Source organism: Papilio xuthus, unplaced genomic scaffold, assembly GCF_000836235.2.
Source record: "Papilio xuthus unplaced genomic scaffold, Pxut_1.1 DF827542.1, whole genome shotgun sequence".
NCBI classification, from domain to species: Eukaryota; Metazoa; Arthropoda; class Insecta; order Lepidoptera; family Papilionidae; genus Papilio; species Papilio xuthus.
Window position 1 is genome coordinate 4,126,869 of NW_013531107.1, and position 23,261 is coordinate 4,150,129.

General features: G+C 35.9%; 2 protein-coding genes across 4 annotated transcripts; one reads left to right on the forward strand and one right to left on the reverse strand.

Annotated features, from left to right (window-relative positions):
* Nucleotides 1-694: 694 nt before the first annotated feature.
* On the reverse strand, nt 695-12,085 carry gw (trinucleotide repeat containing adaptor protein gawky). 3 transcript variants are annotated; one of them, XM_013313774.1, is made up of 17 exons: nt 11,818-12,085; nt 10,833-10,933; nt 9,628-10,634; nt 8,987-9,091; nt 8,784-8,912; nt 8,529-8,710; nt 7,599-8,168; nt 6,333-6,772; nt 5,995-6,246; nt 5,479-5,635; nt 4,908-5,030; nt 4,473-4,610; nt 4,129-4,286; nt 3,681-3,825; nt 3,217-3,558; nt 2,922-3,041; nt 695-2,769 (listed from the first exon to the last, which is right to left on the reverse strand). In XM_013313774.1, the coding sequence occupies exons 3-17, from the start codon at nt 10,409-10,411 to the stop codon at nt 2,503-2,505; spliced, it is 3,912 nt and encodes a 1,303-aa protein (XP_013169228.1). In that variant the 5' UTR covers nt 10,412-10,634; nt 10,833-10,933; nt 11,818-12,085; the 3' UTR covers nt 695-2,502. The 3 variants fall into 3 exon arrangements, with proteins under 3 accessions (XP_013169228.1, XP_013169229.1, XP_013169230.1); XM_013313775.1 differs by lacking the exon at nt 11,818-12,085 and adding an exon at nt 11,628-11,685; XM_013313776.1 differs by lacking the exon at nt 11,818-12,085 and adding an exon at nt 11,200-11,368.
* A 1,046-nt stretch (nt 12,086-13,131) lies between these two features.
* LOC106119102 (transmembrane protein 104) lies at nt 13,132-20,474 on the forward strand. Its single transcript, XM_013313969.1, has 5 exons — nt 13,132-13,358; nt 13,844-14,056; nt 14,559-14,818; nt 16,611-16,822; nt 18,438-20,474. The coding sequence occupies exons 1-5, from the start codon at nt 13,281-13,283 to the stop codon at nt 19,196-19,198; spliced, it is 1,524 nt and encodes a 507-aa protein (XP_013169423.1). The 5' UTR covers nt 13,132-13,280; the 3' UTR covers nt 19,199-20,474.
* The last annotated feature ends 2,787 nt before the right edge of the window (nt 20,475-23,261 follow it).

Here is a 23,261-nt window from a genome sequence, read left to right on the forward strand (position 1 = left end):
TATCTTTGATTATCACTCTTTGGCACCTAACATTAAACGTCGCGATGACAAGGTCATTATGGCCCCTACTAGTGAAACTAAATTTTCGTGTTCCTATTGCTTAAACCCTGACATTAAAATAGTGTATTCCGTACATTCTATTCTCGAATACGGCACGAACATTTCGCTATGTAGCGAACATTCTCCTAATGAAATTATTTGTAAGTAGGGTAGAAAATTGTGAACATTTTAAACTTTAAAATTAAGGCAACAGAGTATACGCAAATAAAAATAGAGACATTTCAACAGTCGTCATCGGTCCCTCCATCGTGGTATAATTAGTTATAGAGTGAAAACGCTAACATCGTTACTAAATGAACACATACAGCGAAACATTTAATACTAAATCTACCACAAGTCCGAAGCGATCGAAGAGTAAAAACGCGCTATAATTTCAACACCGCACTCTCACCTAACTTATGTGATTAATTTGTGAAGAGTTTCCGAGCTTACGCCCGATAAGGTACAGAATCACTTAACGCCTACACTTAGGTCTACGTAAACGTTACGTTTTAAATCGTAAGATCACTGGAAGATACTCGAAATACAATAGACACGATGTACACGTTAGTCATTAGCCCTGCGCGGCCGTGGGGTCGCGGCGAATGCGGGGCGCGGGGCTCGGGGCGCGGGCGCGGGCGCAGGGCGTGGGGTGCGCGGGGCGCGGGGCGCGCGGCGCGGGGTCTCGTCAGGGGGCCGGGGGCGAGGGGCGCAGACCCCTCGCTGCTCCCCGTACATATTGGTAATGATATATTTTGGCAGAGTATCTCTGTGGCACACCGTAATAAATTAAAAATTAAATAAAAATGTAAATAAACTTTATGATAACGAACATTTGCACGTGCGAATCGTTGACGTTAAAATATCAATAGTATGCTTATAGAAACCTAGGATAGGGCTTAAGTATAATCTTACAACTAGATGATGTAATACCGGGAGACCTACACCTACAAGTATATTATTAACAGAATATCTAAAGCATATGTCACTTTGAATAACTTTCAAATTGAGCCTATAGAAAATACCACAAATCTTTTTATTAAATAGATATTGATATGGCTAAATTTAAGTTAGAACTTTATCCTTACCTATACACAAAAGTGTAATATTTAAATTACTGTCAATTATAGTACTTTATAACATTTCTCACAAATGTATGTAATATAAAATGATAAAACAATTTTCAATTTAATATATTAGGTTACCCTTACATTAATCGTATAATCTAGATAATCGTTTTATATATTAAACATAAAGTGGCACTTGAATCACAAATACTGGAAAAAATTTGGGGAAACGTGAGGTGAGGCGGAGGCGGACGCCTCTGCTACTCCACAACAAAATACATTATCCTTACATTAGGCAAGATACTTTACATCACAGGATAACGGATTGCCTTGCGATCGCCACTGCGCGTCCCTCCCTCCTGGCGGGCTCCATCTCATTCCTTCATTTTATAACATGCATTACGTACCAACTTATTTATAAAACAAACGATACCGTCCGAAATGCAATTACACGCTTATTGCTGGATCAAATATCACTTATGGAAAACGAGGGCACATCGCGATTGAGAATTCAAAAACAGAATAAATAATTATAATACGCTCAGTAATGCTCGAATACTAAATAATATTAATAATAATAAAAAAAAACACGAAAGAAACTCGGAACGCAACAGCTCGTAGGGCGAAACAGCAACAGCCCCCGAGCGCAACAAAAAATAAATACACACTAAAATAAGGCCACGGGACGAGTGACTGAGGTAGCCCGCGACGCAACTACTCTATATCCGATAACTTACGTTATTTGGTAATTACAGGAGCGAGCCGCGGGCGCGAGCGCGAGCGCGAATGCGAGCACGAGCACGAGCGCGACCGCAGCGGTGCGGTGCGGCGCTGCTGCGCGTACGACACGACATACAACACCGAGCGGGCCGGTTGAGTTTCACCCACGCTTTAGCCCGCCTCGACATAACCTAACATACTTCATATAGGTACAATAACCGTCGATACATTATATGTCTGCCGTTGTATATGTATAATTCTTATGTACACTAAGTCTACATGAACACTTACGACACAGTAGATAATAGAATTGTGGACAGTTTGCTACAGCGATCGCTTCGAGTCGTGTCGGCGACTTGAAGCGGCCGATACGATCTGACTAGGCGAATAAAATAAGTCCGTCCCCGTACGGGGGACGGCGAAGCGTAATTAAAACTAGACACCTAAGAGGTTCGGTGAGACGACACGCGCTCCGGCGGGATGTCGCTCGCCGCGGAGACGGGACTCCTTAACAATTAACAAGGATTTTGTCTACACAAACAATTAGCAATACTCGGAGCTCCGTCCCGCATCATTTTGTACATCAACTATAAGATTAGGATATTTGATTAAATACGTAAACCTCACTAAATTGCTGGATACTCAGTGAATGCGTCGGCCTTGGGGCGTTACCGCCTTAGATGGACTCGCCGCCGAGCAGGTCGGGGGGCAGGAAGGAGTTGAGCGAAGAGGGCGTGGCGCGCTGCTCGTGCTGGTCGGGCCACAGAGCGGTGTAACCCCAGCTGTCCTTGCTGCCGCCACCGCCGCCGCCTGCGCCACCGCGCCACGCTCCGCCGCCACCAGAGCCCAGGTGCTGCAGAATCATCTGCACCTCCGACTCGGCGGGGTTCTCCGCGAATATTGTCGTGTTGCTCAGCACGCAGTTGTTCAGAGCCATCTGCGCCTGCGAATATCAAACATCAATCAGCCACTGATCCCATATTTTATTTTGCTACTAACTCCTCTAAATCTTATCTAACCAAGGTAGAAAACAATAAGGTTATACATATGTTCTAATGTTGTATTGTAATCGTTATTTCTACTATGTACACTTACCTTAGCAGCCTCCTCACGGGTTGAGTAACGTGCGAGGGCGAGGCCCTGGTTCAAGTACAAGTGGAAGTTCTGCAGAGGACCGTGCTGGACGCACAATGTCTTCAGCGTTGATCCATCAATCTGCGTACACGTAAAAACATTTAGAAAGGAATTACTTTACTAAACAAATTTACTTAGTAAAAATTATAATATCTGAAAATTTTAAAAAGTAAAATTATGATGACCTCGCTCAACTGATTTAATAATTGCAGATAACAAACACCAAAAATGCAACTTTGCAATTTCTTCAACCTACCTGTGCTGTAAGGTTCTTCAAAAGTAGCCAAGTGGAGGCCTGCCATGTGGGCAGCACTCTCTGGTTGACGTGCTGAGGCCAGGCTTTGATTCCGGTTGGCGCGGGCCTGGGCTTGGTGCCCCAAGCGTCGGACTTCAGTCCGGTCCCGGTAGCGCTAGAATTGGACACCGGCGGGGCGTAGCTCCAGGTGGAGGAAGAGAGGGAGCGCTCGCTGCCCGGGGGCGAAGTCTTGCCGCCCAGCATATCAGAGTCCTTGATAGTCGCGAGAGACAACGGCGAGCGGACCACAGAGCCCGGGGTCATCGCAGGATCGTCCTCAACGTTCTTCATCATTTGATTACCCTTTTGTAAGTTAAAAAACCATTAAAAAATTATGTCAACTTAAAAAATGTTAAGGACATTCCAGTTTTTTGCCACAATTAGTAGATTATATTTATCAACAAAACAGATCATTTATTTTTTACCTTCCAGGGTTTGCCGGGTTCGAACTCCGGCACGAGGTCGTAGACGGGCTGGTGCACGGCGTGTGTACCCCACGCATCCTTGCCGTCCGCTACGTCCGCACCACTGTCACCCCATCCCTCGGAGCTGCGTCCCACACCCCATGTCCTGTTACAATAACAATTAATTTATGAATCAAGAACCCATTTTGACAAGTAAAATTCGAATCGCTTGACACTTCAAAATCGATCAAAGAATTTAGACAATATCACAATGGAACAGACAAACTTACATACGTATATTTTTGCACAGACATATTACATTAACAGTAAATCTACTAGACAGTTATTTTCGCATTCAGATTGGTAATTGTACATTTGATAAGAGATATCTATACTAAGAAGCGGTTTCAGTAAACATTAAACAACTTGTAGTCAGTTAATATTTTCGTTGTCATTAATGTGTACTTACGAGTCTGGCTGCAAGCCAAGCTGGTTGAGCGGCGGGCTGGTGGCGGACTTAGCTGTGCCGGGCGCGCGGCTGAACTCCGAGCCCTCGCCATCCTTCTCCAGCAGCGGCAGCTTCCACTGCGTCAGACGGGACTGCTGGTTGCCGCTTGCACCATACGCCTGCACAAAAACATTGTCAAATATTGCTAGAAAACACAAACAAAAAAATAACTTAATTATTTAAGTTTCCCTACCTATTTTTTTGTTTTATGTAATGTGACGTCGCAATATGGCGTCGGTCCACATAGTTGTTTGAAAGGTATTGAATATTTGTACATAGACCTTACGTAGATAGTTGCAACTTACAGATTGCGAGTCCTTGCTGATGCTGATCTCATTGAAGTTGTTCTGCAAATGATTTAGAGGATCGTGGTTCTGCTTGAACAGGTCCGCGCCGCCAGCCTGCTGCTTCATGTACAGCGCCTGTTGCGTCGCTATTTGGTTCTAAACAGTAAAACAACTTGTTAAAAATTTAAATTTACATAAGTATTAGAACACAAATTGTATTATTTTCATGAGAATGTGACTCTCAAATTGCTTATAAATGAAAAAAAAATACATGACAGTGTATTCATACTTTTCATTGACAACATAAAACTTTTTTTAATATTTTTGTTTTCTTGTTTACTTCAAGACACATACAAGTTTTGGGTTAAAAATCATTGAAAACAGATACTGTAATTTCCTTTACACCTAAAAATGTTAAACACTACATAAAAGTTCGTCTTTTAGCAAACTAACCTGCAATGCTGTAATCTGTTGTTTGGCCTTGCTTATCTGCACTGAGTACTGCACAGCGAGGGTGGAGTTACCCTTTGACAGAGCCAGGGTGTGTTGCTGCACCAACTGCTGCAGCACTTTGATCTAAAAATTATTTAACATTTATTATATGCTCACAACACATAATTAATAACAAAAAGACTTTTAAATACTTCATTTAATCTTTATAAGTTATTTGGTTAGACTTCATCCATTCATAGTTTTTTTTTGTCATAAACAAAGATTTGCGAATCTAATTAGAAATCAGAAGAAATCCTTGCCCTAAAAAAGGGGACCTTGTACAAATTTCAAATAACATAGCACTTTCTCAGAACTACGTATTTATTTTGTATGGAGAAAAATGTAAATGTCATTCTAATGAATAAATAATTAATTTTCTCAAGTTTTTTTATTAACTCTTGTAAAAAAAAACTACTATTGAAATTTGAAATTGTTAGAATATTTTAATTTAGTTTTATTTTGAATGGGAAATGTGTGAATACTTAAAACGATTAACCTCTTTTAGTGTAGTAATTTTGGTATATGATCTAACCTGCTGTAAGAGCTGATTGAGGAGCACGAGGGTCTGCGGCGCGAGGGGCTGATTGAGGATCTGGTGGTTGAGGTAGCCGGCAGACACCGCCATCTGGATCTGCTGCACCAGCATGCGCAGCTGTGCAGTGCTTGGTTGCCCACTGTTGCTACTGCCACTACATGACCAATATACATTTCAATATAACTGAATTTCCAAAGTACAAACTTGTATTAATAAAAACACAGTCATTGAACAAAATGTATTAGACACGACTATAAAATACCAAGCAGTTTTTTCATATATCTCGTTTTAACTGAACTCTTAAATTATATGTACAAAGGAAGTTCCAACTGCGTTCAATACAATCGGAACGCTATTTAATTTTATTATTATTTTATAAAAATTGTTAGATAAAGTAGTGATACTGTATGATATGACAACAAGACAACTAGTCTTGTTATCTGAGAACACGTGTTTTACCGGAAATACTTCTAGATACTGTTTTGTAAACACTTTTATATTCGTTGTACTAACCTGTTGGGGTTGTAGGAATGGTGATGCTGCACTGGCTGTGGCGGCGGTTGGTTCAACATCTTCTGCACGACAGCAGGCGACACCGCGGGCACGGTGGGCGGCTGGAAGGATGTGTGGTGGAAGTGATCATCACGACGCCAGCTCTCGCTGCGCGCGGCCGTCAGCAACTCCAGAGCCTCTTCAGTGTTCATGTCGCGACTGCGTAGAGCCGCTTCCACTTCCTCCTTCTTGTAACCAAGATCCACCAAATATCTGTGACGACAAGTTTTAATTAGCTAAATTTGTTTCTCAAAACTGTGTTTACTTATAGCCAGTTTGTTGTAAAGCCTTGCCAATACCTGAATTGTTTGCTGTTCCACACGACTTCTTTGGGTATCTGTTTGCCAAGCGGGGTGCTTTGAGGTAGTTTCGGTCCACCCCACTCGCCAATATCATCGGGCCACCCTCCTCCGGGGCCTGTAGGTTTAGGCTTCGGCACCGGCCAGAGACCTGGGCCAGATGCATCAGGCCAGCCGGCCACATCGCGGTCCGGCCACCCGGGTGTATGAGGTTCGTCCCAGGAGCCATTGCGTTGTGTGTGTGCGCTCCAGACTGCGTCCGGCTTGGTAGGAGTTGGTGGGATCCTTTGGACTGGAGGTCCTTGCGGCGCTCCACGACCTTGCATTCCACCAATGCTGCCCCTCTGTGCCCATAGTGATGTACCATCATCGAATCCGCGACGTGCAGCTGGCGGGGAAGGTTCCTCCCATCCTGTTGCTTTAATTGGATCTTTAGGACCCTGGCAGGAAACAATACTGGTATTAGATATAAAAGTTAGATAGGAATTTCTTTTGCAACAAATTTTCTTATAAATCATAGGTGCAAAACCAAAGTTTGATAATACTTGAGCAAATTAATTTCTATTCCTAATGTTAGCAAACAATGGAATTGTTAATGGCATTTTTATATGTTGATTTACGATGTTTTCATTGGTATAGAAAAACATATGTCAAACATGAGCTCTTCTAGATGTTTTTCAAAGAAATAACTTTCTCAGATATTCATACCTGAGAAAAAAAATATTCGAAAACATACAACTTTACCATATAAAGTATTATTAGACTTATTATTTTTTTCTTTGAAGACAAAGCATTAACTAAGAACTGCTTAAGTACTTTGAAAATAAAACCAAGTTTAAATATAAAAAAATCTCATAGAAAATATCAAACAGTTCAAAGAGTACAATAAGAATCAGATTTTTTTGATAATCATATTGAAGCACAAATTAAACCAGAAATTTAAAACAAGTCAATTTTCTTAATCATCAGTAAATGATAACTCATAGATCATTATCAGTCATTATTAAAAATATATTAGTAACACATAATTAAAACCTATTATTGTATATTGTAAACCATGAGACAACAAAAGTTTATAATGACATCAATTCAAGACATAACCATTGTCTTTATTGACTCAGGCTGATTTTTTTTATTTCAGACCAATTGACTCAACTAATCATGACCACCAATAGAAACCAATAAACATTAGAATGAAGAACTAGGCGTTTTACCTACTGGCCTGCAAAAAAAATTATGAAAACAATAAAATTTATACTTATTTACCTGTGAGCCCCACTGGTTAACTCCAGCTGCAGTCATCATCTTGCTAGGACCACTTGCGTGTTGGTGGTGCTGACTCCACATGTCACCGTTAAGTCTGCCCGAAATCCCCCCACGGAGGTCATGTCTCGGGTCAGAGGACTGCTGACGAGGATCTTGAGTGCGATGGGGATCCAATCTAGGATCAGCAGGTCTGTGGGGTTCGCCCCATGCATTCCAATCATCTTTCTTTGGCACACCCCATTGCTGTCCGTGTTGCGGAGGTCCGGCGGGCCACTGCTGCTGCGGCGGAGGTCCAGTCCAAACATTGGCAGAATCTGCAGCATCATCATCTTCGCCCCAAGTACCACCAATGTTGGTTGTAGGTGTATGTCCCCATGGGGTCTTAGCAACTGGTTGTGGTGGGGGTTGCCCTCCATTTCTCAAGTTGGCCTCCCACAAGTCTGTCCCGAGGAATGCACCATTGTTAATGTTAGGCTTCCATGGGGGCGGTCCCCCGGCAGCAGGTTCAACCTTTGATCCCGGCTCTGGAGATCCAGGAACATCCCAGTTGGTGTCTTGATTCACATGTTGCTGTGATAAAAGATCATGTCAATAATAAATTTGTTAAAAAAACTTCACCTTATCAATTTTAATTAATCATAACATTTTGAGTCAAATGATGTGGCTTGTTTACAAGATTTTTATACACAATAATAAATAGATTACTTTCTTGTATGTTTTTGTACATTGTTGCAACCAGCGATATGTTTAATGGAAGCATTCTTATCATAAATAAACAAAAACCAGTTTGCCCATAAAACAACAAGAAGCAAAGCAAGGTTATATTGCATAATTTTTTTATAAATCTGAGACAATCTAAAATTAAAATTGCATAAACAAATTCAGCTGTAGGCTATAGCTTTAAAGTTGGCAATAAATCAATATACTTACACCACCCCAGCCATCTTGGCTGAATAAAGCCTCTCTCATGGAGTTAAGCTGTTCAATCTTAGCAGATGATGTGCTATTACCATTATTGCCATTATTCCCATTGGTTACAGATGGCCCATTTGAATTGGCAGATGGATTAGTTGGATTAGCTCCATTGTTGCCATTACTACTATTATTTGTACCTAAAACATAGTATGTTTTTAAAATGATGTCATAAGTAATGTTTGACCAAATATATTTGTCAAATGTTTATACCATTGCTCGCAGGTGCACCATTGTTATTGGGTGGAGCATTTTGCATATTTGGGCCAGAGTTCTGCCAACCTTGGGCTGTAGATACATTTGTTGGCGGCATTTGGTTTCCATTACCCTTGTTGCTGTTCACTATAAAAGAACAAGGAAGATAAAAATATGGTCCACTTGATTTTTAAGGGTTATTGATATTCAATAAAACTTACAATCAGCTTGTGATGTGGGCGGCCGTTGCGCCGTATTGTTCCATTGCTGGGTATTGTTTGTCCCATTGTTTGTTTGACCACTGGAATTGCCACCCCAGTTGCCAGCTGGAGATGGGACACACAGTTCTATCATGGTTATTAACATCTGATTTAGTATCAGAATAAAAAAATTAAATACAAGCAACCTAAATTTAGGTTCGTTTCGTCTTAGTTGATCAAGATAAATTCTAAAGAAATTCTTAGAAGGAAAAATTATTTCCATTATAGAAAATAAATATTTATGATATAACTTTTACTATTTCCATTATGTTACCATTTTATAATTTTTAAATTTAATTGATTTCCTTGTTTTCAACTAAGATTACCCATATTATCTACATTGTATGTAGTAGTAATTTCTCAAACTTACGTCAGATAATATTCGGAAATTTGTGTTTAAAAAGATAATAACAATGTTTTTATAACAAACATTTTTCAGTTTACAAATCAGAAAAAAGTCAAAGAAATAACTAGTGTCTTTTTTACCAAAACGGACACTTTTATTATGGCTGCATAAAATTTTATGTCAATTCATATATTAGCCAATGTACAAATTGTATTACAACATTTAGAATAGTTTGGGACAAAAAATAATTTCTTACCATTGTTAGAAGAGGGTGGGCTGCCCCATCCAGCCGCTGCATTCAAAGAGCTTTCCCCACCACCGCACAGTCGGAAACGTCGAGGAACCCCCCATGAGTCAACTTGGTGACTTTTCTTCAAATCGGTTATGATCCTCTGCTCACTGTCCACTAGTTCTAGCATCGCATCAAATGTGAGATCACCATTCGCAAATGTTCTCATTGCTCGCTTCGAAGTAGATTGACCATCAACTTTCGATGTATTATTGTCATGGTTTGTTTCAACAGACTTGTTGTCACAAGTCATCATTCGAGTTTTCGTTTCGCTTACACGAAAAGCCTTTTCGTTAAGTAGTTGCGTCTTATCCGTGCAAGGTTCATGTATAATACAAACTGAGGATTTAAAAGCGTAATCAGACTTGTTCATATATTCTGGCGCTCCCAACGCCATCTTATATTTTAAGTTAAAGCTACTGAAATACGGGTCACTGTATGAGATACCCTGGACTGTTATGGCGTTAATCGTTAAAGGAATGCAGTAGTTAGGCATATCGCCAATCATTTGGTTTTGTTGGATACTATCAACAAATTCTACATTATAAATATTATTATCTACCATTTTTACACTAACTTGCTGACTTTCATTCTCTTCGACTCGCTTACAAGCACCAAATTTATTTGTGTTCACCACCAACATTAAGGTGGAGTTTTTACATTGCATTGGTTCGGTAACAGTATCAATATTGGAGTAACAATTATCCTTAATTAAATGTGGAACACATAATATTACAGAAACATTAGACATCAGACAATTATTTATAAATAGAATAATTTTCTACAATATCCACCTAGAATTATACTTATTTTCACAGATTGCATATTGTTTCGATTAAAGACTAAGTAACAATGGTTCGTAGTGATGCAGTCAAAAAGCAGGTAGCAGTGTTTTATGCCTCTATGGCAGAGGGCAGGGTGAGATCACCGCTCAGCTGCTGCGGATGCGCCTCCTTGCCCCAATTGGCCCAGCCCTACAAAATAACAAATAACTCTACATAAACAACAAAATCCCTAGCAAAATTCGCTTATAAACATGTTTTGGAAGTGTACAATCTTGTAGCGTATTTTTTTTAGAAATAGTCACTAACTAGATATATTATGGCAACATTTGATTATACTCAGTTTTAAAATCACTAAAAATATTCCAGTAAGAAAACTAAAAACCCTACCTTTTAGGACGGACGAGAGGCTGAGCTGTATATCACAGATAATGCGGGCTCGGCAGATCCTTTGGAGCAGCTTAGCAGATAGCTCGTGATGATTTATTTATCTGCGCCAACAAAAGTGACACCATTTTAACGTTTACACTTCACAAATTGCACATTAACTAACCCGCCGTGCTTAAACGTAATATCCATCGATCGAAATTATCACAAGCAAAAGATTATTTTGAGGTTATTCTTTAGTGCTCCATCATAGTACACTTTTATATTTCTGCATGAGGTGTTGTTGCCAAGTGGCACATGTAATTATAAAGCAGACATGAAATTGCGTCGTTTACAGATGCGATAAGAGTGTATCTTGAAATGCAATAACCATTGAAATCTGCGTTAAGTTTGACGACTTCGTCTCTCCATGTTCGTAGAAATCACACTTGAAGGACGTAACTAAGATCCACAATGATTATATTATGTATCTTTAGTATCTTAAATTGCTATTGGAAATACAGAATTATTCTTCGAACAGCAGGTACGTATAGGTACATTTGTATTTGTGTATTTCGGCCTTGAGACTCGATGTTGAATATCTACAGACTCTATATACATATATCTATGCTACGTATATTTATCTACAATACCTATCTATACTTAGAGTGAAAGTTAACACGACCTATTATCAACCAAATTAAGCGTTTACAAACGATTTCAATACATCAACTTTAATATATGCGATAATACTTTATATGAAACTCAAAACTTAAGTAAAATATATAATTTGTGCTAGAGAAAATACAAAATTCTTACGTGACACGATCGAGCACAACGGTGTTATATTACTAGATAGAGAAGGATGGAAAATAAATGCGATGGTGACGTACAGCGTGTTAGAGGGAGACAAAACTTACGCCTGAGAAAGCGATGCCATAAATGCTAAATATGATCGACAAAGGTTTTGGGAGTTGGTTAGCGAAAAATACAAAATATATGTTCATACCTTCGTTTTGTATAGTTGTTGGCACAATAACTACATAGATTTATCCAAAATCACAATCCCAAACCCCCGAGAACACGGCTTCGACGGCTGGATGGAATGATTTCGTCGTCGGGGTTCTCACGAAGTGTTACGAAACTACACTAACTCAAGATGGTCGATGGTTTCATGTCAGAATATGCACAAATGTGACTTTTTGCTTTAGTCGGGTTATAGCAATTTACTATACATAAGTAAGTATTGAATGTAGTATAGTCACATTAATACCGTACTCATACGCCATACCAATAAGTATTCGCTATAGGCTATATATAAGTTAACTGTATAGATATGGTTCAAGTTATGTTTTTTGATGAAATGCTACGACATGCTTGAACAATTTAAACGACTATGAAACAAACCATACCGTGGTAATGAGTTTATCAATTAGGATGTTACATAGGCAGTCCTAAATATGTAAAAGATGTTTGAGCTAATTTCGTATTTCTACCTAACAAGAACGCTTGAAAGCAAATAACAATATCTTCCTTTTTAACAATACTTTATAAATACATTGATTATATGTTTTGTTGATATTTTGGCAAAAAGGGGTAATTAAAAATGGAATATGCGACTATTTTCCCAAAAAAAGATAAAGATAAAATGTAACAATAAATCGTAACAAAATTTTGGATTTTTTTATTTCATAAATTAGGTTTAGCTTCACTGGAAGTGATGTTTCTAATGACGTGATTCAAATCCAGGACATACATACAAACCAACAGGCATAAAGTATGCCTAGCGAAAAACAAAACTTTTATAAGAGCCGAGCAATAAGATCCAAATTTAATGGATCCATGTCAGGACGGTCCCAGGCCGGACGGCAAGCTTTTCTGTTTTAAAATCTATGTGATTAACAAGTGTACAAGTATACCAAATTTTTATTTTAGCTGTCCTGACCTTTGCATTGAACTTTACATTGAAGCGATTTCGAAGTTCAGACCGATGGGAGAATCATCTACTGTACTTCTTAAAGATTTTTTCCAAGGATCTGGAGAATTTTTTGTAGTAAAATTAAAATGTAATTCTCCAAAGTAAGTAAAAACACAGGTTTTATCTTCTGAGGATTTTTAAGCAAACACAAAGCTGTTACTTTTTTGTTTATTTTTATAAAAATTATACAGTTGAGAATTGTATAATTTTTATAAAAATCATATCAAAATATTCTCTGCAATATATTTGAGTGGCTGAAAGATTATACGTAGTAATTGCATAGATTGGTCCAAAAATAATAAAATGACATTGACGTTTGACATTTGTCACTTAACCACTGTTCAAGTCAACCAATGAGAGTAAATTTATCGATCAAAATTAGCTTAAGTTGATGATCCGTTCCGTTATCATCAATAAATAACGTGTTTTCTATGGATTTCTTTGCATTTTTATACCGTACATTGATACAATATGTTTTTAACTAACTACCTGAAATGCTGCGTCGTATACTAGGTATAAGAAGATTGTTTAGAATGCCTGTAACTGAGACTGGGGATCAATATTCTGTTTGGGTATGTCTTTTAATAAAACATTACCATATGGTACTAGCATATAAAATTACTAGGTCTCTTCGTGCTATTAAAAATCTTCAAATATATTTTATGGATATTTTGGTAACTTAAATAAATCTGTTTCTTTGTTCATTATTCTTTATTATTAAAAAGCCACAACTACTGAAGGTATACAAGAAAGGGGGCGTGAGCCCAATTCGAATAACTGTACACATACACCTAGGGCATTCTCTTTTATTTATATATATATGTATATGTTAATTCAAAATAAATATACTGAAATACATTACCTAAGTGTTATTAAAATCTGTCCTATAGTTTAGGGATATAAAACTTTGATTTTTATTATTTACATATATTATATATTGAAATAATTTATTTATGAAAAACTATTTATTTGTTATCACTTACAAATTAATTTTGTAATTATACTTTATATCAATGTTGATACTAGTATTGTGAATTCATAAAAGTTTATTTTTCAGGTGGGCTTAATTTATATATTTAATTTGATTGTTGGCACTGGAGCTCTTACACTACCTGCAGCATTTGCTAGAGCAGGATGGGGACTCAGCACAATATCTCTTCTCTTTCTTGCATTCATGAGCTTTATGAATGCAACATATGTTATAGAGACTTTGGCATGTGCTAATGCTGTGTTTAAATGGAAGAGATTACAATTCATTAAAAGGAATAGTGTAAGTATATTATAGCAAACCTGTAACTCTCCCGGCACTGTCTTGCCTAAGTTGCTGGGGCATAGAGAATAGAATATCCTTTTAAACAAACATTCAATAAAAAAACATAATTGTGACAAAAGGCTGCATACTGAACAAAGCAGGGAAGGGCAAGGCCATTCCTATGCTGGTTTTCAGCTAGACACACATACTATTTACACTTAGGTCATAAGGTGACTGAACCTAGGAAAAAAAACTAAAAATATCGAACTAGAGTTAACCTTTATGATGTTAGTTCTGTATGCTTTTATTACTAAAGGTATTACTGGGTAGGGATACTATGTGGCAACACTAATTATATCTATAGCTATCATTAAGTGAGTTTTATCTGCCTTAACAACTATCCAGAAACATATTGCCTCTTTGAAGACAATAACAAAAGACTATGTTCTTTATAGTGGAAACTAATTGTAAGTAACAATTAAACTATACTGTTATTTCAGTTCATTTTTATTTTCTGTAGGTCCAAGATCATGAATCGGATGAAGAGCCGAGTTCTTCACAGCACCATTATGGTGAACTGGAGGATCCTCTTGTATGCGGTGACTCGATCCCCTCCAGATACTATAGTCTGGATAAAAGAATAGAATTGGGAGAAATGGCAAACCTATTTCTCAATAAAAGTGGACGCACAATGTTTTACTGCACTTTATGTGTATATTTGTATGGAGACCTTTCTATATATTCAGCTGCGGTAGCCAAATCTTTGATGGATATTGTATGGTGAGTTTTAAATTAAAATCATGATTAATATTTGTTACTAGCTGTCGCCCGAGACTCCATCCGTGCGGAATTAAAAAAGATGTAGCCTATGTGTTCATCCAGACTGTTCTACATGTGTGCTAAATTTCATTCAAATCCATTGAGCTGTTCGAGAGATACATTCTAACAAACATTCATACATCCATTTATAATATTAGTAAGATAAGATATATTGATGTCAAATTAGTACTTTTTATACTAATACTAGCTGTCGCCCGCGACTCCGTCTGCGCGGGATTAAAAATAGATGTTGGCCGATTCTCAGACCTACTCAATATGCTCACAAAATTTCATGAGAATCGGTCAAGCTGTTTCGAAGGAGTATGGGAACGAAAATTGTGATACGAGAATTTTATATATAAGATTGAAATTTGTTTGTTTTCGTGTTTTTCAATCTTCCTGATTCAATTTTTTTGCTCTTTATTATAGACTACCACTTAACACTTTAAATGCAGTTTCAGCAGTACGTGACTTTCTTTTAATGCGTGTTTTTTTTATAAAGAAATAATTGTACTTTATACGCACGTTTTAAATCAACGATCTAATCAATAGACTAAATAATGATATATTTTAGTTATGAATCAAAAAGTAACGGGTCTTTTATAATAGAGGTTCCCAAAATAAATTATTAATATGCGGGACAAAGGCACATTGTGTACGTGTTTTCCGGTTTGGAAACGAAACCTAAAAGTAATTGAAAATCGTTGGTTAATAGCTAACAGTAAATATAATTTTTTCAACTTTTGCCGCCATTTTGGATAACAAATTTCTTAATTTTGATTCTTATAGGAATAAACACGTTGTCAAAGGATAATTAAATTATTTTAATTAACTACAAAAGATGCATTGCGATCTAATATAAAAGGGATCACACTAATATTATAAGCGAATGTATGGATGGATATATGGATGTTTGTTAAACTTATCTGCAGAATGGCTCAACTGGTCTCGTTAAATTTAGCATAGATAGCATAGTCTGGAAGAACACATAGACTACTAATTTTTTTTTATTCCGCTGGAGAGATTTGCGGGCGATAGCTATTCTTGTAACTTTTGTAAATAGGTTTAATATACTGAAAATATCTAATATAACATATACTGTCAGAAGTTGTAGTCATCTATGATTCTCAATTTTATAAAAGCAATGACAAGAATATAAAAGCTATAATATTGTTAGCTATCATCGTATTTAATCAAGTGGTACTGCATTGAAGTGACGTCATATGTCAGTCGACCGAACGACCTACGCGACAAAATCAATATGCACTACAATAAAAGTGTTTTCGCGATATTGAATAACCAATTCATGTTTGAAATAACAATGTGCCCGTCAATGAACTCTATAAAATAACATATTTAAATAAAATCTTACTAATATTATAAATGTGAACGTTTGAATGGATGGATGTTTGTAAGAAGGTATCTCCAGAACGTCCCAATGAATTTGATGAAATTTGGCACAAATTTTAGCTACGTACGTAAGTTTTTTTAAGAAATACATGCTGACGGAGTCACAGGCGATAGCTACAGATTAAAAAACAATGTGTCTTTTTGAACTCCTTGATTTAGATTAAACTTAAATATTATTTCAATAATATCTGTTTAACTGATTTTTTCAACAAAAGAGAATCTGGAGTGGAAAGAGATGTTTCATGGACTCACGGAATCCTGACCAATTTAGGAATAACTACACCAGACAGGCCTCTGTCTTCTTTGTCTTTATTAGAAGAATAAATGTAAAGTTCTTTATCAGTTCAACAGTGCCAGCTAATGCAAGCAACACAACGGATTGGGATGCGCTGCCGTGTTTCAATGTGTCGTCCACCGCGCCAGACGCGTACACCCGACTCGACTGCTACCGGGTCGCGTTGTTGACCTTCTTCGCCGTGACTGGACCATTCATCTTCTCCAATGTACAGAAGACGAAGTATCTCCAGCTGTTTACGTCAGGCATGAGGTGGCTCGGTAAGTCATAGAATATTTTATCAACAAAATATATTAAGAAAAAGTTAATTAGTGCTATTGACGATTAACTCAAAGAAATAGTAATCGAATGATTTTCGAAACGAATTTTTCTTTTTTTTTTCACTAAAAATCTTACCTACAGATGGTAATATTCGAATTGGATAATATAAAAAAATGTCTTTACTAGATGTCGCCAGCGAATTAAAAAGGTTAAATACTTCCAAACTTTGTTCCACATTTATGAAAAATTTCATCGAAATCCGTTGAACTGTTCTGGTACCTTCTAACAAACGTCCATTCGTCCATCCATGTAAACATTCGCATTTATAATTAGTAAGATACGGGAATTTTAGGTTAATTTATATCAATATATATCTTTTTCTTATAAAGTTAAGTTTGATTGCTCTCGGCCACACCTAATCTACTTCCATAGATAGTAGTGTGTACATGTCGCTTGTATTTAGGTTAAGAGTTCCATATTTAATGTACTAACCCCACCCAAGTGTGAAGTTACATTCACTTAGTTGCCTTACAATCTTTATAACTCACTTCTAAACGTATTTAATCAAATACCTTATATATTTACGTAGTTTTAGACATTATTATTATAGGTAAAGTCCTTTGGCGCGAATGGCGCGCTTTCTTTACCAAGTCAATGATTAGTGAGGGGACATAAACGTTTTAGTAAGGCTAGTGTTGTGCCAGTACACCGGCACAGCGTCGGATTTTTTTCCTAACAGTAGTAAAATTATTATTAGTGGAACAATGTATATATGGATACTTACGAAATATTGATTTAGTTCCTCTGTTTTTAGGGTTCCGTACCTCTAAAGGATAAAAACGAAACCCTTATAGGATCACTTTGTTGTCCGTCCGTTTATCGGTCAAAATCCTTTTTTAACTATTGTACGTAATTTATATTGCATTTAAAAATAATGCGTGAAATAAGAGAAAACCTTTAATGTATATTAGGTTTTAATAAGTTAAAATTAACAGTAGAATTCATTTTAGTAGCATTTGATACATTGAGAGAGCTTATTAGCTTATGGCTGATAGTTTCAAGTAAGAAGTTTACATCAATGCGTAAAAAAAACCTTTAGTTCCAATGTCAGATAATTATGATTATCAGTATTTACAATGTAAATAACATCGATAGCTCTAATTCATTTAATCTTCAATATATATTTTTTTTTAATTCTATCACTTTTAAATTTACATGTTACTATGAATACATTGTTTATTATTATTTTATCGGGTGTTGTTCATGGCCACGATTATATATAGTTGTCTGTATTAGTGATCAAAAATGTAGTCATGTGTAATATTAAAAATATAGTCTTAATAATAAGGTACTATGTCCAGATAGCAAAACTCAGGGTACATAAGAGATATTAGTTTAAACTAGCTGTCGCCCGCTACTTCATCCGCGCCGGATTTAAAAATAGATAGTAGCCGATTCTCAGACCTTCTGAATTTACATTTAAAATTTCATAAAAATCGGTCTTGCCGTTTCGGAGGAGTACGATAACTAATATTGTTACTGGAGAAATTTATATATAAGATTAAATGGTTTATTATGGGAATTATTTAATGTTTAATAAATGTTCTTTTGCAGCGTTTGCGATCATGATATCAATGGCGATATATCTACTGATCGGACATGGACCTCAAGGTAAGCCACCGGCGTTCGATTTCACAGGAATGCCGACGCTGTTCGGTGCGTGCGTGTACTCCTTCATGTGTCACCACTCGCTGCCCGGTCTTATCAGCCCAATACGAGGCAAGAACCGTCTCGGACTCCATCTCGCTCTGGACTACGCCCTCATCAGCATCTTCTATCTCCTTCTAGCTTTTACAGGCGCCTTCGCTTTCGCCAAACTGAGCGATTTGTACACACTCAATTTCGTACCAACGGACAATGAAAATATATTTTTAGAAATAGTCGAATATTTCTTAGCTCTCTTTCCTGTGTTCACGCTGTCCACGAGCTTTCCAATAATCGCTATAACGCTTAGAAATAATCTACAAAGTTTCTTTTTGGATACGACAAGGCTTGAATCTTATAATATTATATTAAGAAAACTAATATTTCCTATTGTAACAGTCGCGCCGCCTCTACTGTTGACCTACTTCTTAGAGGATATTGGTGTTCTAATTAAGTTTACAGGCTCTTACGCGGGAACCGGTATTCAATATCTGATGCCCACATTTCTAGTACTTTCTGCGAGACGGCACTGCACAAATTTATTAGGTCTAGGAGTTGTTAATAAATATAAAAGCCCTTTTTCGCATATAGCCTGGGCTGTGTTTGTACTGCTTTGGTCTTTCATGTGTATTATTTTAGTATCGGTGAATATTTTTGAGAAGAATTCATGACGTTGATCTCAAAGTACCAAAAGCTATTGCGGCCGTTTGGAATCGATTGCATTGCCGATAAATATTTACATGGTCTTGAATTAAGTTCTCTATATTACGGTCTTTTTTAATTAACTGTAAATCGGTATTAAAACGTGCGAAAACAAATTACGACCAATGACATGGTTGCGATGACGTCACCTGTGTTCAGCCAATCAGAGTGAAATTAACACGATCCTTTAATTACCAAATAAAAATCTCGGGCACAGACAAAAAAAGATTCGATACAGTATCTAAAAAAAAGTAAAAAAAAAGTCAAGATTTATTTTTTTATCTTTTGCACTAAGCATGACATTCTACATTTGTTTTTTATTTTTTTAATATGATAAAGTTGTACATTGTAAAAACTGCCTTTTTAGTTAATATTATTATTAGGTGTGCTTAGCATGTGATTGTTTATTAGAATATTTTATAAACTTACATTTTAATAAAATAATTACGATAGATTACGCATGACAATAATTAATGTTATTACGAGTAGATTTCTTACTGTGAGTGTAGACTGCTGTCATCTTTTTACACATATTGTTGTCTCTGTTCTTTTCAAAGAGAATGAAAGGGATAAAAATATCACCGTAGTAAGCCATAGTGAAATAAAATAATGTGAAGCTTTGAATAGACAGTTATTTTTTAATAACCAGAAAAAAATCAGGTACCTACTGGACAGTACGTATAATATCTTAATTATGTAGTTATTATATTTTTACTTTACATCGGAAACACGTAACGCTATGCTACTTTTTTTCTGGTAATTACATAAAAACCATTTATATATTTTGTTATCTGTTGATCAGATATACACATATGCTAGGTTACTAATATTTTAAAGTAAATAATACCGCATGGTAAGCAACCGCATCCCAAATAAATTATAGTGATATAATTCTTGCCAATGTACATTGTCACATAGAAGTGACAAATATAGAATTTGTTTTTAACCTAGGAATGTTTGAGAATTCTTAAAGGTACGTTTACAAAGGCCACGTCGGGAAGCAGAGCAGATTTTAATCGCAAATTACATTTAAATAATGTTTAATTTAACTATTACGTCTTTTACTCTTGTTCTTGACAAAAACATGCAAAGTTAAATCAAACCTTATTTCAATATTATAAAGATCAATTTTGTTTGCTACAAAAATTTACTCGAGTTTTCGCTCCAGTCAGTCTACAAGAATCATATTGCATTTGTTATCTTACAGTGCATAAGGTAAATGTACTTGGATAGTGTAATTTGAAATAAAAAAATCCTACGATAGCAAAATTAAATGTAATGAGATTGTCCTGTTTACTTTTATCTTTGTTGTGTTTTCATAAGTAGGTGATGATTCTTTTCCTTTCAAATGTTTATGTATTACTTACTACACATGCACAAAAACTTGGAAGTCTTTCAATGACGTCATACTGACGTCCTAGACGATACCATTTATGGTATTTGTTTGCCTATAGAAATAAGGAAGTATTGAAATGTGTGTTATGTACAAGCCTTAGGGTTTTGTCTAGAAGTGTCGAGTTAATATAAACGCAATAATTAGCTGTATTCCAAGCTTGTTGCATTTTGCGATGTTAAAAGTACAATAAAAATGTAATTAAGAACACTGTGAACATAATAATGAATATTAAATGATTTCTATTATTATATTAACAAATAATAATAGTTTATTGTAAGGGTCAATAAAAAAATAAATATTTTAATAAATAAATTGCTGTATTGTAGTTGTTCAAGAGTGATTGTTGTGTTTTGAAGACTGTGATAGAATTAAACATTTAGTTGGCGAATGTGAAAAGATCGACTGATTTATGTACATTTTTATAGTGTGAAAAATATTTTTTACTAATATTAAAGTTTATTTTGTGTGTTTGTAATTTATTCTTTTATTTTTATAATCCTTTTCAGTTACGAAAAACATGACAATATTTTTTTTATAGAAGAAGGGGGCAAACGAGCAATGAATCACCTAATATTATTTGATCCGACGCCAGAGGAACCGCAGATGCGTTATACAGAAAACTTATTTCCAGAATAACAATACAACACACGCTTTTAATGAATACAGGATGTTTTTATTTCGGCGAATGAAGGTCCTGCCATGTACCAATGTGTTTTTCGATGAGCGTCGGTGGCTCAGCGGTCAAGCACTTGACTTGCAATCTGCAGATCCTGGGTTCGAATCCTGCCATGTACCAATGTGTTTTTCGATTTCCGATTTACATATGTACATTTATCCGACGTTCTTACGGTGAAGGAAAACATCGTGATGCAACCTGCACATATCTAAGAAGAAATTCAAAGATATGTGTGAAGTCAATCAACCCGCACTTGGCCAGCGTGGTTGACTATGGCCTAATCACCCTTAACTTAGGGTAGGCTCCGAGCCCCTCGGTGGGGACGTATAGTGAGCTGATGATGATGATGTTGAATGAAGGTAATAAAAGTAAAAAAAAACATGAAAGGTTGAAGAATTATTTATTATATAATCATCATTACACATATTTGTCACTCATCGCGTACGCAAGCGACAGAAAGCCTTCCATTTCATAGCTCAATTGACTTTGGCATGTTACATTTGTGCGGGCGAGGGCCGGACCACTCTACAAGCACAACAGTGGAAACAAATAATATCAACGTGGTTCAAATGACCGCAGCAAGCGTATTCGGGTTCGACTCAAAAGTTGCCTTTATCACGCTTGTACAAAACATACGTATATTAAAGCAAAATACTTCGTTACTTACAACATTTTTTTTTCTCTCAAATTTTCTTACGAGCTTCACAATTTTTTACAATTTAAAAGACCAATAATTTACGATTTATATGAAAGTTAATAAATATATTTTGAGTTGGAAAAGAAAAATTGCAACGCTCATATTTTGGAAATAAATTAAATAAAAACTTTAAATTAATTTTAATCGATTAAACATTTTCTATTGATATTGTGACATGCTGTATATTATAAATTTGCTGAGCTAAAAGAGTCGAAAAAAAAAGAAATCACAATTTATAATATACAGAAAACAAAAAAATATCCAGAAAAAGGTACTTATATTTTGGTTAATTATAAAAATAGCACTGGTAACTACAAGATAAGTGAATCGCGTATTACAACCGAGCCGAACTATGAGAGAAAATAGTTTCACACCTCATAACCTACAATATAAATTAATATTTGCCATTGTATAAAATAAAAAATAACAACTAATTATTTGAGTAGTAGCTGCGCACACGCAACATTATGAGACATAAATATGAGATACGGTCGTTTTTTTAAACGATTTGTAACTAGAAAAAGTTAAAAAAAAATCTATCGATCGTAATCTTTATAATTTTTTAATAATGGAATTTCATAAAATACACTAGACGCCACATTTAAAATAAATTGTCTTTATTGAAAAAATTAAAAAAAAAAAACAAACAAACGACTTGAAATTTCACTCGTTCCAATTAATAAGTACATACATAAATAAAATGGCTAAAAGTATCGCTTTTTTATTATAAATAATAAAATTAAGCCTATTGATTTAAAAAAAAAACCTTACGAATATTTATTTGTAATGGGATATTTTAATAGGTAAAATTAAATTCGCATGCATTTGAATCTCATTAAAAACAACGAACTGTTCATTGCCATATTAGCTTGCAATATGAAAGACAGATTCGACATTTTGAAATCATTATTTTTTTTTCGACAAAATAACGAGACATATCGCCCTTTCAAACATCTTAATTCATTTCTATAGTCGAAAAGTACATAATAAATACTATAACTACAAGATTTCTTTTATTATACATACATACATATATATTTAGAAACGCCTCGCATCCGGCGACTGAAAATGTCCGCAGACTCTGCTTTGGGATTGTCAATTATTCACATGAGGTTCCAAAGAAGGTTGGGGGGGGGGGAGTCGGCAAAAATCACAAAAAATTACAGAGAGAAGGGGTACAAAATATAGGGTGTTTATTTTTTGTAAACGTAAAGATAATTTCAATATTACTTTGCACTAAAAATACATAATTAAAGGCATTGT